At 50.9% G+C, this 18,740-nt stretch overlaps 1 protein-coding gene across 4 annotated transcripts in view; it reads right to left on the reverse strand.

Moving 5' to 3' along the window:
- Nucleotides 1–18,740, reverse strand: part of EPB41L4B (erythrocyte membrane protein band 4.1 like 4B) — a 158,590-nt gene that overhangs the window by 17,910 nt on the left and 121,940 nt on the right. The window contains exons 20-23 of one of the 4 annotated variants that reach the window (XM_051843327.3): nt 17,650–17,748; nt 11,157–11,334; nt 8,904–8,981; nt 2,042–2,158 (exon numbers count right to left, since the gene is read on the reverse strand). In XM_051843327.3, coding sequence (XP_051699287.3) covers nt 2,042–2,158; nt 8,904–8,981; nt 11,157–11,334; nt 17,650–17,748 — 472 coding nt within the window. Of the gene's footprint in view, nt 1–2,041; nt 2,159–8,903; nt 8,982–11,156; nt 11,344–17,649; nt 17,749–18,740 lie in introns of all 4 variants that reach the window. The other 3 variants (XM_017346908.4, XM_051843334.3, XM_051843328.3) reach the window with 3 other exon arrangements.

Raw genomic sequence — 18,740 nt, forward strand, 5'->3', positions numbered from 1 at the left:
GGTCAGCGGGGCACCCCCATCATTGGGTCGGTTGGGCCTCGTAGGCATGCTGGGTGCCAGGCCTAACCCACAAAAGACAGCACATTGACTCAGGGTGGATATCAAGGGCAGCCAGAGCTGTCTGGGTGGCTTCTGATAGCTTTGTCACAGTGGTGACGGGTGGCTGAGTGGCTGCCGAGAGGTCACAGCCAGGACCCAGTCTATCACAGTGGCACAGACCCAGGAGGCTCGGTGAGTTAAGCCAGTGTTCCTTGTGCAGTTACCATAGTCACTGGACTCTGTGTACATTTGGTCAAAGATGGGGACTCTCGGGGGTACCCACAGAAGCAGCGGAGATCCCGCCTCAGGGCCTTTAGGAGCAGGAAGCTGGAAAGTGCCCAGCACAGAGCTGGTCTGAAGGAGGCTGGAGGCCCCAGCCTGATCAGGTAGTGACAACCACGAAGCCCCTTGGCTCTCACTTGTTTTACTTTGGTCATGCTGTCTTTGGCCCCCTAGAGACCTTGGGGGCGTGAGAGGGCATATTCTTCAAACAAAGATGCCAGCAGGCCCCGGGTCAGGGGACCTGACAACCCTGGCACCAGCTCTGTCTGCAGCCCCAGGCACAGAGACTGCCAGCACAGCTGCAGGTGAATGCACACTGTGCCACCGCTGGCAGAGGGCTGAGACCAACACATGGGACCACTCCTCCCCCGGGGCAGCAGCCTTCGTGCCTCGCCAGGACTCTCTGTCTCTTTGGCACCTTTGAGTTCTGTGATGGGAGGAGAAGGTAGGGCTGAGCAAGACCATGTGGACAAATTGCCCAAGGTTTTCTGAATGGCCATTGTGGGGATGACAACGTCTCTGCAACGGGCACCAAGATGTCCAGCTCAACCCTGCTCCTCTCCCTCCTAATCTCCCTGGTCTCTCCAGACATCTCAGAATTCCCAGCAAGGGCCCCAGGCTGCTTTCAGACTCAGGAGGGAGAAGGACTCTCAAGGCGAAGTCTTGTTGGCCTTTCTTCTACCATCGCCTAACAGGGCAAGGTGGTTCGCTGAGATCCCAGTTTCACAGTGGGGAGTAATCTATCGCTAGGACCCTCAGACCCCATGGTGGAGATGACAGTGATTTATGACTGCTATCGAAGAAATGAGAATGTAAGCGACTTCACACAACTGTTTCACACCTTCTGTAATGAAGAACCATCTCCCCTGGCAGTTATGCTCTGCCTTGCCTAAGCTGTGTCACAGCACACTCCCTGTCTTCTGATAGAACTGTCAGTCGGTGCTGCCACATTACAGGGGGTGCAAAAACCAAACGCACAATATGGAGGCCAGCAGGGGCGGGTCCCCGAAAATAACACCCCTGATGTAAACACTTAGATGTGTTCCCTTGAATAGTGACACTTGGGAAGCAAAGTGCATAGCCCATAGGAAAGAATCTGTTAGGCCAGTGATGGATCAGTCACTGGATGGGGTAGAGACAGTCATAAAGGATGGGGTAATGAGAACCAGATAGAACAACACAGCACTGAGTGAGAAAGAAAAACAGGAAATGATAGGGCACTCTGATTTAACTATGCAAAATTATGAATGAATATGAATAAATAGAAGGAAACATACAAAAAAGAAAAAAAATCAAGCAAGGTAGGGATTATGGGTGATTCACATTTTTAGGCGACAGCCCCATTGCATTATCTTGATACACAGCAGGAGAAGACAAGTTGACTCTTCTTCATTTTCAACAGAAATGATACTTAAGAGTCCATCAGATAAGTACCAGAACATATACGTGTATTTATTTCTGAGAAAAGCGTCTATGCTTATCCAAATTCTAGGAAAACAAACTCTTCCTGGTGCTTGAGACTTAGAGCCAAAATGTGACGGGGGTCAGCCGGACTCCAACTCTGCGTCCATCCTGGAGCGAGAGCACCTGTCACCCGGGAGCTTCCAACGGCCTGGTGCTCCTGCACACCTGCCTGGCTTCTGAATCATGGGGTGAGCACTGGGGGCTCCTGCCCACCTCACCTGTCCTGGCCAGGCCCCTCTCCCTGCCAGGTACCTACCAGCCTCGTTTTGATTGGAGGGTACATGCAAACTCCAGTGGTCTCTTCCTTCATGGGGAGAGAGAGTGGAGGAGAACAGCGAGAGTGGGCACAGTGAGGGTTGCTGGCGGGCTCTGCCTGCTCACGAGGAGAGGAGAGGAGGGGAGGAGGAGGAGGAGAAGGGAGGGAAAGGAGAGAAAGACAGCACAGTGCAAGACAGCTCTGGCAGTGCCAGACTCTTCTCCAGCCGGCCTCGCCCGCAGCCTCCGGCCAACTAGCTTCTCATCCCACCCTCCACCCGCCTCTCTCAGCCTCCTCTCTGGCTCTCCTCTGTCTCCTCCGCTACCTGAGCAGAACAACACACCGAATCCCCATGCCCAGGACCGACGGGGAGAGGCCGTCTCCTGTGCCAGCTGCACAGGCCTGGGAGTGGCTTCCTGGCAAGCTGCTAGGGTCCTGAAGCATGGCCCAGGCCAAGTCAGAAGGACAGCCATGATGAGTCAGTGATGTCAGCCATGGGTGCAACAACACAGAGAGGCCCCACGCTCGAGAGCACTTGCCTTCCACGCCCAGCACCCACCCGCGCTCTGCCAGAGATGAGCACCCACTGTCATGGGCAGGCAAGTGGACAGCCAGCAGGAGCTGTCGGGAAACAGACACACCAGGGGAGGGGTGTGGAGTCTTAGGGTCTCATCTGTCAGGGTTCCGGGTTCCCCATGTGAAGCAGACAGACCCAGCATCCAGCGTCTCAGACGGGCACTGGGGCGCCTTGATGCTCAGCTGTGTGATACCAAGCATGGTGAGAACAGTGCCACACCACTTGGGATGACACTTCCCACCAGAGCCCTGAGGAGTGCCGTGTACCCAGCGGGGGCCGACAGCTCACACCCGTGAGGATGAGCACGGTGAACAGCGACCGTTTGATGCAAGGACTGGGGCCAGCTGTCTGGGCTTCAGGGAGGCGCCGTTTGCCCCAGAGAATACACACATCTTTGCGTTTAAGAGAGTTTCCTTCAACGGTTGGCATCATCATCTTTCTGGGAAGCGTGAAACGCAGCCTCTGGCTAAGCTTCATTGAAAAATGATCAAGAAAATTGCAGGCTTCTTTGGCCTCTCCAAATTGATCTGACTCTGTCCTCTTGACAATTGCACAGTCCTGGACGATTTCCAAAGGGCTTTTCCCACCGTCATCTCACAGTGGTGTATACTACAGCCTTGTGTTACCACTCAGATTGGGGCTGGCGTGGGGTGGGTGGGTGCAGAAATCACTTTTGCAGGATCTGCCTCTGGGGATGTAGCTCCTCTGATTGTTTCTAAACCCATTGTTGGGACACAAGGGAATCTATGGGTCACCTGGATTTAAGCTTCACCAGCCCACTTAGAAAGCACCCATTGGATCCCCCAGGATTGCTTCCTGGAAGCACCCCAGTGTGTCAATGCTCCCGCCAGAATCAACTACACAGCCAGCCCAGGCCACTGGGCTTTTGCCCCTGCTGCTTAAGAGCAGGCACTCAATGTGTGTGTGCACAGGTAACAAAAGCTGGAATAAATGACCAAGGAACACGGCCATGCTGCCTAGAGGCCTCGTGTAGAGAGATCCCCAGTGTCTGAATTGAAGGTTATAATGAATGACTTCAGGCTCTGCCTAGCATTGGATTTTTATGCAAATGTTGCTCTATGACACAAGCATTTCTGACCTTCCTGAATATGCAACTGAGTGAACTGAAACAGAAGAACATCCTCGCGGCTCCCATGGTCCTGACTCTCAGCGAATGAGAAAGAAATAAGACAACACTTCTAAGGGGTGCTATTCTGAAATGCCATTTTCTTTCTTCTCCTGGTATTTCCTTTCCTCCTTGGGTCTTTCCCACATCTAGGCAGTCATGTTCTTCCATGGATACTTGGCTTTTCAGTTTTAAAACTGGACTAGTGGTGGGAACAGAGAGATTTGTGGCATGGATAGGTGACACAAGTAAATTGCCATAGGTGAATGATGATGAAAGTGTGTGGGGCTTCTTTACCATCCAGGTAAGAAAAGAGATTGCCCATTTGAGGCTGGGGAGAAAAGTCAGAGGCGTAGGGAGGAAGGGCAGACATTAGAGAGTACTGAGCCACTGGGCCCTGTGCCCCTTCTCCGTGGGCTGAGGCTGGGGAACAGGGGTTAAAGAGCTGTAAGTGGCCCCTGTCTCCCACCCAGACAAGCCCCAAGCAAGAAGGCATCCAGCAGGTAAAGGTGCACAGACGTCAGGGGACAGCGATTTCCACCCATCTAAAAGGACCATGAAAGGAACCAGAGTGTGCCAGATGCACCTGCAAACGGCTGACATCTCAGACTAAATAGCCTTCTCTCCACCTCTCTGCATCCTGGGGCCACAGATGAAACCACAGAGCGGCAGAGGGGTGCTCTGATTTGACTCGAGACTAAGCATTAGTCATCTTGGTACAATGAGGTTCAAATTAAAAAACTAAATAACTCAGCCAGATGGGGACCCACTTCCTCTGACACCCATCCCAGAGCCTGTTCCTGTGTCCTGCCAGGCTTTTGTCGGCCAGGCCCATGCCCTTCCTGACACCTGAACTCTTGACCCACATGCCATGGCCCAGCAGGGACTTGGGTTCTGATTGGCTCAGCTTTGCAATTGGGTGAGTAGATCACAAAGTATGGAGATCAGAGAAGGACGGTCCCCAAAGAGAAAAGTCAAGACCACAGAAGGCATGAATGTCTGGGGTGTGTACTGCCTGGGGAGGGGGGCTGCCTTGGAGGACCTGGAGTTTTGGGGCATGATTCTGCCTTCTGCAAGGTCAGCATTATAACACACAACTGTACCCTCCACCCAACTACCCTCACTCTGCCGGCCCAAGACTCCCATGCGTGTGCTCACTCACACCTTAAAAATGAACTCCAAATGGGGAGCGGGCACTGTCCTGACCCCTCTGCTTTCTTCCCTTCTCACCACATGCTCCCCCTCTTCCATCCCAGAAAGAAACTCGGATCTGATGATGAACTCTGTCACGTGTAGCCTGGGAGTGGGCAGACACCAAGCTGCAAAGGCTCTGAGGCTTACAACTGCCCAAGTGCGCTACGCGAGACAAGAGCTGGGGGTCGGAGAAGAGAGGGTTTGGGGGAAAGGAGGGAACACGAGCTGAAGAGTGAGCTACAAAGAGTGTCTCTGCGGAGAGTTTGAGATTGGAAGTCCTTGGAGCCTTGAAGGATGCAAGAGAATGAAGGAGACAAAAAGAGAAAACCAGGGCACCAGAGATAGGGTCACAAGGGTCCCACATGTTCTGACAGTGTTGTGCGGAACGCCACCAAGGGAGGCAAGGACATCTGTTCCCAGTCCTCTTTCTCCAGTGCCCTGTCTGGTGCTGGCCCAAGGAACCAAGGCGGTGAGGGTGGTCTTAAGGGTCTCAGCCTGCAGGAGGGAGGGGGCCAGGGACAAGCTGAGGCCTGGGTAAGACACAGGACACAGGACACACACAGGTAGGAGGCCAACAGCCTGCATGATGAGCATCCCCTGAGCAGCCTGTCACTCTTGCCTGTAAGTGTGGCTCCTTCTGAAAGGCAGTGGGAAGACCCAGAGACCCCGGCCAGTGGCTAAGGGCACAGGAGTGGCAAAGGAGTTGTGCAGTGTCAAGCCCAGGGTCTCATGGATCCAGACACCTGAGCACCTCCCATCCTTAACATCACTCTCTATTGACCCAAGATGGTCCCAGAGCTACCCCCCAGCCTGGGCTGAGGCCAGGGGATCAGGCTGGCTTCCTAAGAAGGAGACTGGCTTGTGGGGAAAGAGACAGATACATCTCAGCTTGGGTCATCCGCCACTGGAAAAGGTGGTGGGACAGCAGCCAAGGGCTTGGGTTCTAATCATGGCTCTGACGCACACTTGCTGTTTGATCTGGGACAAATGCCTGGTGCAGTGGGGGACTTGGTTTCCCCATCTGTATGTGAAGGACTGGATGCGATGGTCCCAAGATGCCACTGCTGCTCACAGATGGGTGCAGGTCGTAGAGGAAGTCACAAGTCAGGCACAGGGGCTGCCCCTGCTTGCTTGGTTCCAGCTCCTTCCTGCAGTGGGGAAGAGCGCCCCCTACAGCCCTTGCCCACCACGTCTGGGACACTGGGCTTCAGAGGCAGGCCAAGTAACTGCTGCCAGCAGGTTTCCCAGCCCCAGGCACTGAGTCCACTCCCTCCCCGCTGTCCCAACAATGAGGTGACGCTTATGCTCCTGTAATGCTGAGAGGAGGAGACGGAGGCAGGGGACCAGACACAGAGAGAGAAACAGATGGCTCGAGTCCCCTTTTTCTCTATGACCTTCTGCACTCAGACACAGGATTTGGGAGGAGTCCAAGCCAGTGGTGCCAAGGAAAGCTGAGAGTGCAATGAGCTCTTGCAAAAACACCAGACGTCCAGGAGGCCTTCTCCCCAGAGCCTGGGCCGGGCCTCGAGACACAGGGTGCTGAGTTCTGGGAACACAGATTCACTGCGAACTGCAGCTGTCACGTGGGCAGCTGTGCCTGTACCTGCGCCATCCCGTACCTGGGCAGTGCAGCTCCGTGGGCCCTGCTTCAGTGCTAAGTCAGGCTGTCCCGGGAGAGGGCCGAGCCTCTGCCTGCTGGAGCAGTGCAAGCAGAGATGCCTGTTATGTGGTGGGCACCTGCGCCTGGCCTCAGGGACCTGTGTGTCCCTGCCATGCTGCTTCCTTGCTAGCCTCCGTCTGTCACCTTCAAAGAAAAGACCGTTTGAGATGAAAAGTCATGGAACCTACAAACTGGGTTGGAGCCCTGTAGTCCCTAAAGGAATCCCCTCACATCTGTAAAAGCCACAGTTTTGTTTTTTCTTTTTCTGTGCTTTCTACACGAAACACCTTGGTCCACTTTCTTGACCTGGTAAACTCCTTTTCATACTTTAAAACCCTTGCTCCAAGAACCTTCCTTTTCACAGCGCCCCCAGACTGGGGTCGACACTGGGTCCCACAGCAGTAGCAATTCATGTAGTTTGCAACATATACAGGGCCTTCAAAAAGTTTGTGGAAAATGCTCGGTATGAAATAAAAACTATGCATGGGTTTCAATTTTTTTGTGTGTCCCAAAATACATGGATTTTTAAATTCCATTTTCCCATAAACTTTTGGAAGTGCCCCCAGACTGCAGCAGCCTGGCAGCTGCCCATGCGCCTAATTCAGGGAGCGAGGTTCCCCACTGGCTTCTGCTCCTGTTGGCCTTGCCATCTGCAGAGCAGGTGCTCAGAGCCTAGCTTGCCTCCTGGAGCCTGCACAGGCACTCGGGCTGCATCCTACGGGTTCTCAGGTCCCTTGGGTGGATGCTACCCTCAGGCCAGACTAGATGTCTGCAGATCATGGCTCAGGCTTCCTCCTCCCACACAAGGCCTTCCTGGGATGTAACTGATGGCTGCACTTAGCACAATGGGATGCACAGAGCACTGGCGGAGGAGCCAGGACACCTGGGCTCCAGCTCTAGCTCAGTGCCCGCTCTGGGGCTCAGTCCCCATCTGTGCAAAGGTGGTGATAACACGATGCTGAACGGCCCAGTGTTTCTAGGCTCATCCTATTTAAAAGGCAGGGAAGAAGGGCCCTTCCACCTGTAAGTGTCTTGGCAATCTGTCCAACCAAAGGGCCATGAAGAGCCCTGCTCCATTCACTCCAACACGGGAAGGGCGTGACTTTCAAAGTTCCCAGAGCAGGGTCACTCTGATTGCTCTCAGCTATGTATTCAAAGGCAGAAGCTCTGAGATTGCACCAATTTCTGGACGACTCAATGACTTCCCTGTGTTGGCTGCCTGGGAGCAGGGATAAGCCCCAAAGCCTGGGCGGCACTTTGACCCATGTGTTGTCTCTAGAAGGTCTTCCAGAACTCCTTCCCATCCGTCACATGCCCCTTCTGGCAGGTGGACCCCGCATGAGTCCCCTCTGGCCTCTCCCAGCATCTTCTACGTAGCTCTCCCAGGGTTCTCGGCCATTTATCAAATTGACTTCCTCTCTGGCCTCCAGCTGCCTTCTGTACCCCAGAGCCCAGTGCAGGGCAGGCACGCAGTAAACTCTTGAAAATAGCTTTAACTTGGCTTAGAGTTGGATTCATAGCCCAGAGTAGTTGGATGTGATAATGCTCAGGTATACTCAGGTATTAGGTTTAGCCAGCTAAAGATCTATCCAAGTTTGCCTGTATCTAATAGTATTAATACTACCTTGTACAAATTTGCAGTGTTTCTTTTCTCAATCTCTCCGTGTCCTCTCCTCTCCCCTCCCTCCATCCCTCTCTCTGTCTCTCATGATGCTAATACATACTCCTGGGAGACAGATGGGGCAGACAATGGCAGCCTTATTTCGTAGAAGATGGGGTGGGGTGGTGGCTCTTCAATGCTAAGGATCTTAAAAAGGGAGGCAGAGAGTGCAGCCAGGTCCGTGTGACTCCTGGTTCAGTGCTTGGTCCTCTACAAGGGGGACCCACAAGCAGGGATGGATGACAGCGGGGATGGTGGGAGGCACGAGTGGCCTGGAAGCTGAGATGTGGCCCCGAGCCAGCGCTTTAGATGGGACAGATGGTTGGAAGCGACAGCAAGAGATGCCCCATGGGCAGGCATGCAGGGCCCAGGCCAGGAAGCCGAGAAGCTGAGCCCCGTACACAGAGGAGACCTGAGACACCTAAGGAGCAGCAGACAGGCGGCATCTGGGCCTCTGCGAGCCCTCCCTCCCCTTAAGGGACCCACAGTGCCTGAACCTTCCAGAAAAGCAGAACCCGGAGCCTCCAGGAAAAGAGGAAGAGCCTTCCCAGCCGCAGCGCCGCCCACCTCTGTCCATCCATCCCACTGCCGAGATGTTGCTACGATCTGGGGATTTTTCTGGTTTTAGCAAAATAGGAAGTTTACCAGAGGAGTGGCTTCTGTGAAATCCATCAGGAGGTCACCTGGCTCCAAGGTGAAGGCACCGCCTCGGTCAGAGGGGCTCTAGGAAGGCAGACAAAACATCCCCAGTTAGTGGCGGCTCTGGATGGATGACAGAATTTACCAGAAGATGGGTGCCCCATACTTCTCTACCCCATTTCTAACACTGAGCCCTCTCCCCGCCCCCCCACTTCCCTTCCTCAGCAGTGTACATCATGTTGAGGGTGTGGGCGTTTGGCCTAGCAGATAGGAGCCGGTATCCCACATCAGAGTGTATGGGTTCTTTTGCCAGCTCCAGCTCCTGACTCCAGATTCCTGCTCATGCAGAGTCTGGGAAGCCACAGATCCAGCCCTGGCCATTGCGGGCATTTGGGGAGACAACCAGGGATGGAACTCAATCTCTCTCCTGCCCCTCCCTGCCCTCAAATATTTTAAAAAATCAAATGAACAAAACACAGAATGTTGATTCTGAAACTCAGTTTTTTTTCTAAAACATGCATTACGTACAAGCAGATCATGGGATGAGGAGTCATCCTTTTAAATTATTTATTTATTCATTCAAGAGACACACAAAGAGAGCTTTCATTCCCTGGTTCAACTCCTTTAGATGCTTCTAGAAGCTTGGAACTCAAGGCAGGTACGGGCAGCAGAAACTCAATTACTTCCTGCATTAGCAGGAAGCTGAAGTCAGGAGGGGAACTGAACCAAGATACTCCAAGGTGGGACACCAGCATCTTAACTACTTGGCCAGACTCTGCTCCTAGATGGTCTTCTTTTTTAAAAGCTACAAACAACGCCTCTCAAGTGCTTTGAGTGTTCTTTAGTCTCCAGGCAAAAACACTTTAAGGAGCCTTTTGAATGTAAAAGGAGAAAGCAAAGACTTGGACCTGAGCCGGAGGCTCAGCTGGCCTTCAGGGGCTAAAGGATAGCAGGACGATGGGGAAGATCACTGGGGGGGGGGGGGGGGGGCAGGGCACCTCCGCACATCGCGTTCCTGGTTCTGGAAAACGTTGTGTTCTGCTTTGAGGTCCTAGCTGCACCTGTGGCCTTCAGGCCCTTTGAGGGAAAAAAAAAACAGCTCCATCACTAGGGTGCAGGCAGAGCCCTCAGGAGAGAGACGGCCAGCAGAGGGAGCTCTGTGCCTCTGGTCGGAGACTGCTTCCCCTCTCCCCAGCATCTGTGCTCTGAATTTTTCAGCCTGTTTGGACCTCAGTGGCGGGGGAGAGGACAGAATCCTGTGTGCACACACGGGACACAGCTGGCCGGGGGACTGTCCACAGCAGGGAGGAACCTGACTTGAGGTGGCCAGAGGTGATCCACAGAGAAGCAGAGCAGTCTGGGGCAGTCACCGAATGAGGGTCCAGCCAAGCTTCCCCTGGGAGGAACACGGAGGAATTCCTGGAGACACTGGGGAAGGGACCAATGCAAGACCGCTTCTGGTCACAGGAGAGGTGGGCCTGCATCCCTGCCAGGTAGGTCTTGGCAGGAACCGAGATCCTTGATGCTGGGGCACCAAGTCTGCACAGGCCCTCGAGCCCCCACTGCACCCGATGCCAGGTAGATCTTATCCCTGTTTTTAGGAGAAGGAAACTGAGGCTTGGAAAACCAAAGACGTTGGAAATGACTGCACCTATCAAGCCATCTCAAGGCTTGTGAACAGAGGGGCTGAGGACAGGTTCAAACTCTGCTCTTGCCTTCAGGGCCCCGCCTGGGCACACAGCTTTGCTGTGGCTCTGTGGCCCCAGGCCACCTCTACCTCAGCATTCACTTGGTGAACAAGAGGTTCGACTGTATTTGGACCAATTGCTGAAGGGTGACCACAGCTAGAGATCACTCATAAAGAACCAACAGAAGTGTCTTGTGCAAGGCCCTCGTCATTGCCTGTTCACATCTCGAGCAATTTTGGCAAACAGAATGGTACTTCCCATTCTGAAAGCGTTAACACAGCTTATCCACTAGGTGGACTGTTTGCTCCTCCAAATTGTTCATTACCGTACTTCCCACTTTTGATCTTCATGGTGGAGTATAGAGCCCAGGAAGGGCACGTATTTTGAGTCAAAACTCCTTCCAAGATCACTTACGCTGTTCAGACAGGGCATATGGATTCATATTCTCCCGCCCCTCCTGCACGGCTGGCTTCCATTCTGGGGACAGGTTCCATGAAACACAGGGTAACCCGCTCACTCACAGACACCGAATGCCCAGCTGGTGTGGCCATACCTCAGGACTCCCCCATACCTTGGCCCCTGGGGACAGCGGGCCCTTGCCTTCAGACTTTGGAGGTGAGCTGACTTTCTGGACCTTAGGGGACGCCAGCGGCACAGAGACTTGGGTGGCGGCCGACGAGCTGTTCGCGGCGGTAGCTGGGGTGGTTCCCACGGCCTCGGCCAGGTCTGGAGGGAGGTCGTCTTCATCACTGCGGTTACTAAAAGCACATGAAGCTCTGCTCATTACAATAATACACAGGCTGTGAGGCGTGCACGCAGGGAAGGAGGGCTGCGGAGGCTGGCGGGAGGGGCGGAGGCTCCCTACAGATGATGGCCGCCAGATGTCTGGCATTCTGGCCAAAGCACACTCGGACTGCTGCCACTTGCCAGGGTTCCTTTTTAGCAAATTGTGATAAAATATACACAACATGACACTTATGGTTTTAACTATGTTAAGTGTTAATTTAATTCAATGCCATTCAGTGGCATTAAATGTATTCACAATGTCACATCACCATCACCATGATCTAACCCCAAAACTTGTCCATAGATTCCAATAGAAACTCTGTATTATTACTGAAAAGTAACTGCCTATGGCACCCTCCCCACAGCCTCTGCTAACATCTATTCTACTTTCTGTTCTCAATGATTGAGCCTATTCCAAGTATCCCACATAAGCAGAATCATACAACATGGGCCCTTCTGCGTTGGGTTTCTTGCATTTGCCATAGTGTTTCCAAAGCACAGATCAAAAATGCATTCCTCTATGGAAAAAACACTCCACTGTATGGGTATATCATGTTTTGTTTATCCATTCATTTGTTATGGATACCAGGTTGTTTCTGTTTTGGATAGGGTGAATAAGGCTGCTTTGAACATGAATGTACAAATATCTGTTTCACTCTCTGCCTTCAAATCTTTAGGACTGGAATTCCACCTAGGAATGGGATGGCTGCATCCTAGGTACTTCCAGGCTTCAACCTTCTGAGGAAACACCAAATCAACAGGCCTTATTCTGTATTTCTTTAAGATGTGGCCTATTTAAAAATTTCTTTATTTATTTAGAGGCAGAGAGAGACAGAGACAGAGACAGAGACAGAGACAGACAGACACAGAGAGATGGAGAGAAAGAGACTGCTTTCAAATGCTGGTTCACTTCCCCAAGTGCTCACAACAGCTGGGGCGGGACCAGGACAAAGCCAGGAGCCAGGAACTCAGTCCAGGTCTCCCACGTGTGTGGCAGGAACCTAGTCACTTGAGCCATCATTGCTGCCTCCCAGGGTCTGCAATAGCAGGAAGCTGGATTCAGGAACCAGAGCCGGGTACTGAACCCAAGTACTCCAATGTGGGACATTGGACATCTTCACTGGCATTATAACCACTAGGCTAAACACCTGCCCCAGAGATCTCACTTTGAATAGCATCCCATAATGGGTATTACAGACTCATAGGAACTCACTACTCTGAATGAAGGGTGTATGGCCCCTTTTGTCATATAACAGGTTACAATCTAACAGGTGCAACTGTTTGTTTGTTTGTTTATTGGTATGAAAAACCTTTTGTATGGTCACAAGGGAAGAATTGGACAAATCTGTTTTGGAGCCAAATATCTCTGGTCTCAGAATCTGTCTGATGGAATCAGGTCACCCAGGCCAAAAGGGACACCAGACAGGAAGTCACCATCAGGGAGTTAAAGTCTGATCTGCCCCCCTGGACTTCCCTCTAGGGCTTGGATCTGGGGGGAGGCTTTGAGCTCCCACGTGCTGTGTCAAGGCTGTAATCCCCTCTGACCTGGTCATCCTGGCACAGCTCTGAAGCAGTGCCACTGAGACCTCGTTCTCAGTACAGTTACTTCTCAGATGGAGATTAAGACAAGTCTCCTGTTCCCCCATGTCCACAGGATCACTGCCTATGCAACCCAGCGTTAACTCAGCAGGCCTGGGGGGTTCTCACTCTGCACATTCCAAAGCAACCACAGGTACTGGTGAGCTCCTGGGAGACAACCTCTGGGACAGGGGAATCTCCTGTCTGGCAGGAGTGTCTGTCATACCCAACACCCGGGGCCAGGCCAGGGAGCTCATGCTGTCCAGGTGTCTGGGCCACACTGTATCAGCTGGACGTCCAGGGGGATGATAAGGTCAGCTAAGGATGGTCATGTGGGTGCGCCGTGCCTATGTGACTGATTCCCAATAAAAACTCTGGGTGCCGAAGTTTTTATTCCTCCAGTGAGCTTCCCTGGTTGATAACGCACTGTGTATGTTGTTGGGAGAATAAATCATTGTCCACGTGACTCTGAGGGGAGAGGAATTGCAGCTCCTGTCTGGTTTTCCTGGGACTCCACCCTATGTGCCCTCTTCCTTCTCTATTAATCCATATCCTTTAGCTGCAATAGACCCTGAGTATGCCTGAGTTCCGTGAGTCCTTCCAGGGAACTTTTACACTTGAAGGTGGCCTTGAGGACGCCAGGCCCACAGCCCCTACGGGTCTCCCTGTAGAACTTCTGGAGCCACCCTGACACAGGGTTGTGTTTTACAAATGACAGCTGAGCTCAAGAGTGACCACCAGTTGGCCCAAGGTGGCCTGGGCAAGGTCCCTAATGGGGGTCCCATAGCAGTGGGTCTCCTGGGAAATATGTGGCCACAGGGCACAGCTGCAGCATGGGTGGCCCCGATGAAGGGAGACCCTGAGAGATTTTAGTGCATTCTGTGTATCAAGACGTCCCAGGAGGAGGATTTAGGATTCATTACCCCAAAAAAGGGGGAAAGGTGAGGTTTGAGCAACCACGTGGAAAAATGAGTAAGGCACCGCCCATCTGGATTCAGCAGCTGAAGCAGGTCAGATCAGCTCCACCTGCATTTGCCTGTTTAATTTTCACAACAAGCCTGCATTACGATCGCCATTTTCCAGAGAACCAGATGTGCCACTTAGTGGACGGCTGTGAAATCAATTCCTCAAGGTCATACACCCGGGTAAGTCAAGAAGTTAAATTGTTTTACCTCACTGAAAAAGACTGATCACATACCTAGTTAAGTGGAGGGGTGTGGAGCCCTTTTTTATACCCTCATTAAAAGAATATGGTCACCTTAAAAGCATAGCTATGGTTTATTTTATATCGAAGACCAGTAAGCCAACTTAATATTGTCTAAAATTGAAAATGACTTTGGTTTTTGTAGGCCGGTGCCGCGGCTCAATAGGCTAATCTTCCGCCTGCGGCGCCAGCACACCGGGTTCTAGTCCCGGTCGGGGCACCGGATTCTGTCCCGGTTGCCCCTCTTCCAGGCCAGCTCTCTGCTATGGCCGGGAGTGCAGTGGAGGATGGCCCAAGTCCTTGGGCCCTGCACCCACATGGGAGACCAGGAGAGGCACCTGGCTCCTGCCTTCAGATCAGCGCGGTCTGCTGGCCGCAGTGCGTCGGCTGCGGCAGCCATTGGAGGGTGAACCAACGGCAAAAGGAAGACCTTTCTCTCTGTCTCTCTCTCTCTCACTGTCCACTCTGCCTGTCCAAAAAAAAAAAAAAAAAAAAGGAAAAGAAAATGACTTTGGTTTTTGTAATCCTGGATCTTAACTTAGGTCTTAGGACAAGGAAATCTGTCTGAAAGTCTGCAAGTCTTCCAATTTTGCCCGTGTTGTTACACAGCAAAATTTTACTAAGTACTTTTTTAAAAAAAGCATTTACTTATTTATTTGAAAGTTAGAGTGACAGAGATCTTTCATCTGCTGGTCCACCTCCTAAATGGCCTCAGTAACCAGGTCTGGGCCAGGCCAAAGCCAGGAGCCAAATCTTCATTCTGGTCTCCTACATGGGTAGCAGGGACCCAAGTATAAGGGTCACCTTCTGTTGCCTTCCCAGATGCAGATGCACTAGCAGGAAGCTGGTAGCCGGGACTCAAACCCATACCCCAGTCTGGGAGGCTGACATCGCAAGGAGCAGCTTACCCTACTGTGCCACGATGCCAGCTCCTTAGTAAATAAAATTTACCTATAGAATGATCTTTGCTTTGAAATTATTTCTTTCTGTCTTAACAATCAAAATGTTATATTTGATAGCATTTGTCTGGGAAATTGGTGACTTTTCAAATTTGAATTTTTCTGAATTGTCTGTGGAATTTTTAAACACTTATATTCTGTTTATCCTAAAGTTGTGTTTCTGGGGAAAATACAGTAGTATATCATTCCCTAGAGGTGCTATTTGGCTTCAGTATAATACGACACTTTCACCTGCCTCAAACTCTGAGCAGAGTTCCTTGACTTCTTTCTCTCTGCGCACAGAGGTCACCATTCTCCTCCCTGTCCCACTTCCAGGAAAGAACACAGGCAAGGCTTTTGTGGATAACCTTCAAAGCAGTGGTTTGAAAGCCTGTTTAGAGTACCTGGATGTTTTGTTGCTCTTAGTGAAGTCACTACTACCATCTGAGTACGCTTAATTCTGGCCTAGGAATTGGGAATAACATAACAGCCCGAAGGGCCATGCGTGCACACACATCTCATCATTCAGAAAATGCTTCTGGGAAATCAGAAATTAGAGTTTCCCCAGCTGCTCATTCCTTGAGTGTGTGTTTAACAACTTCCATGGCATCTATGCACAAGAGATGAACAAAGGAATGACAACCAGGGTCAAGGATCCAAGAACTACTTCTGGGACAGAAACTGCACACGGGGAAAACCTCACCCGTTAGTTTTGCTAATTTCTGCTAATGGGGAAATGCTGTCATCCTTAGATTTTCCAAGGAGAATATTTTGGGGCAGCTTAAGACATGTGTGTGTGAAATTAGAGGCTTGAGAAAGGTTCCTTCAGAGAGTCAATTTGCTGAGTGAGTGAAATCTCCTTCCAGGTCATGTAGTCAGTCAGTCACGGTTTCAGATACAATTCCACATCCCAGGTGGGTGGTAATTATGTTTTGAGTTTAAAAACGTAAAAGGAAAAAACAAATCCCTGCAGCATTATCCTCGGGGAAGCAGATTTTTGTGGTTTAAGTTTTCCCCAGAGACCACTGAGGACTGCTACTTATTTGAACCTTACTTGTTCTGACTTCCCTGGAAATGTACCGCTACACTACCCAGAAGTTTCTAGTAGGGCTAATGAGGACGTGTCTGCTCCGATCCTGTGCACTCTTCTTTTCCTTTGCAAAGGTGCAAATGGCAGGTCCGCGGTGGTGCTTTGAGAATTACACCAGGAGTGGTGCTCCCTGTCCTGGGTACTCCCTAAATTCAACAATTTCCCAGAGGTGTCCAAGTCCTGGAGAAGGAAGGAAGGGGAGCACATCCTGTGGCCATGTTAGCTATCACAAAATTCCTCAGAGGACACTATTATCACACCCATTTTACAGACAAAGAAAGAGAGGCTCAAAGAATAAATCTTAACAGCTAGAAAGCAGAAAGTGTGCTCAACAGGAGCCTCTCCAGCTCCAGGGCCCCTCGCTTTCCACTGAGTCCCAGGCCTGCTGCTCTCTGGCCAACTGCAACTCCAGGTCCTATGCTTGGGCTGCAGGCAAGGGGGCCAAGAAACGGACCCCTCACTGAGAACATCATTACAAATATTATTGACCTCACCATCACCCGTACTACAGCTTTTACCTATCTTTGGATTGTAATTATTTGTGAACTTGTCTTTCCCTCTAATAAACTGTGAGTCCTTGGGTGGGAATTGTCACAATCACTTTGCTATTCCCCAACTGTGCCTAGAACAGGCCTATGCACGCCACAGACTTTGGTTAAGCTAAGCTGGCCCCTGGTGGTCCTGGGACCCTCTGGGACAGGGCTCTCTCCATAGGCCTCATAGATGGCTTAGTGATTAGCGCTGGCACTGTGGACAGATCGGGTCACCTTGCAGTAATATGCTGTGGAAGGCAGCTTCCATTGTGGCCCCAAGGACCCCCACCCTGGTACTGATGTGTCATCCAAAGCCACCTCTTGAGTATGAGCAAGATCTAGTGTCTTGCTCCTAATGAATGACATGTGGCAAAAGTGATGGGATGTCATTTCTGAGACAGATTACAAAAGGCTGTGGCTTTGGCCCTGCTACCACTCTCACTGGTTCTAATGAGTGCTTCTCTAATGGACAAAGCTGAGGAAGTGCACATGGCTACAAACTGAGAGCAACATTGGTCCAACAGCCCCCAAGGAACTGGATCTCGTCAGCAACCACCTGGGTGAACCCTCAGATGAGACCACAGCCCTTGCCAACAGCTTGAATGTAGCCTGTGAGAGACGCGGCCATGGCAGATCCAGCTAAGCCATGCTCATGCTCCCAACAGACAAAACCACAGCTGATACATGTGGACTGTCCTGCCACACACCAAATCCTGGAGTAATTTGTTCTACTGCAATCAATTATGAATACATTGGCCAACTACGTCATGTTTTCAGGGAGGAAAATCTAGTCCCATTAGTATCTAAATTAGAAATCAACAGAATTTGGGAAGTGGCTCTCTGGAAACGGCCTTAAAGGTCAAGAAGCATCCGTAATTGAACAGTTAGCATCACTGTGGCTGTCATAATTGAAAAACTCGCAGTGCAGAACTCACAAGCTATACTGTCTTGTCAACTTCCTCACTCGGGGCGGCTTGATTTCCGGCTTTTCCACGGCTGGCTGGGCAGTTTCCACACGTATGGGAATAGGACTTCTAGAGACATACGGAGAAAAAGAACACCAACATACAGGCTGAATCTCTTGTTTTGGCTGGAGGGACTGCTTTCTCAATAACATTGGCCATTCATTTTTTGTCTTTCTGCTTTACTGACTTAATAATTACTACCTTAAAATCATAGAAAAAATTTAAAAGCCACTGGGCAGAAAACACAGCAAATGGGGAAGTAAATATACTTGGGCTAACAAATAAAACTGTCCCACTCAGAAGTGCACTCCCACTCCCTGCTATGAAGGTTTCATTCATCACCAGGTTTTGTCAGGCAAACAAATGCAGAGAAACCTAGGGTAACCCATATGCACTTCCCAATAATCTGGAAGCTACGTTATTTTAAACACAGTACAGAATATACATTTTTAAAGTGATAATGAACTATAGTATATTTTGCATGAAAAACGTATAATCAGAAGACCTTCAGGACTTGCTCTAAAAGTTTAATTTCATGTACATATGAAAATGTTAAAAATTAAGTTTCATGTTTATATTTCCTCAAGAAATTCCAGGAGTACTTCAGAAATTCATGAAACAATAGAATTAGAAGATACGTTTCAGGGCCAGCGCTGTGGCACAGTGGGTTAACGCCCTGGTCTTAAGCACCGGCATTCCATGTGGGCGCCAGTTTGAGACGCAGCTGCTCCACTTCCGATCCAGCTCTCTGCTGTGTCCTGGGAGAGCAGTAGAAGATGGCCCAAGTCCTTGGGCCCCAGCACCCGCGTGGGAGACCCAGAAGAAGCTCCTGGCTCCTGACTTCGGATTGGCTCAGCTTTGGATTAGCCATTGTGGCCAATTGGGGAGTGACCCAATGGATGGAAGACCTCTCTCTCTCTCTGCCTCTCCTCTCTCTGTGTAACTCTGACTTTCAAATAAATAAATAAATCTTTCAAAAAAAAAAAAAAAGAAAAGAAGTTTCTTTTGGTCCAAAAACTACCGTGGAAATTGATGCATAGTTTTTTCATTCTATGCATTTT

This window comes from Oryctolagus cuniculus, chromosome 1 (genome assembly GCF_051225735.1).
Source record: "Oryctolagus cuniculus isolate XC-2025 breed Fujian yellow rabbit chromosome 1, ASM5122573v1, whole genome shotgun sequence".
NCBI classification, from domain to species: domain Eukaryota; kingdom Metazoa; phylum Chordata; class Mammalia; order Lagomorpha; family Leporidae; genus Oryctolagus; species Oryctolagus cuniculus.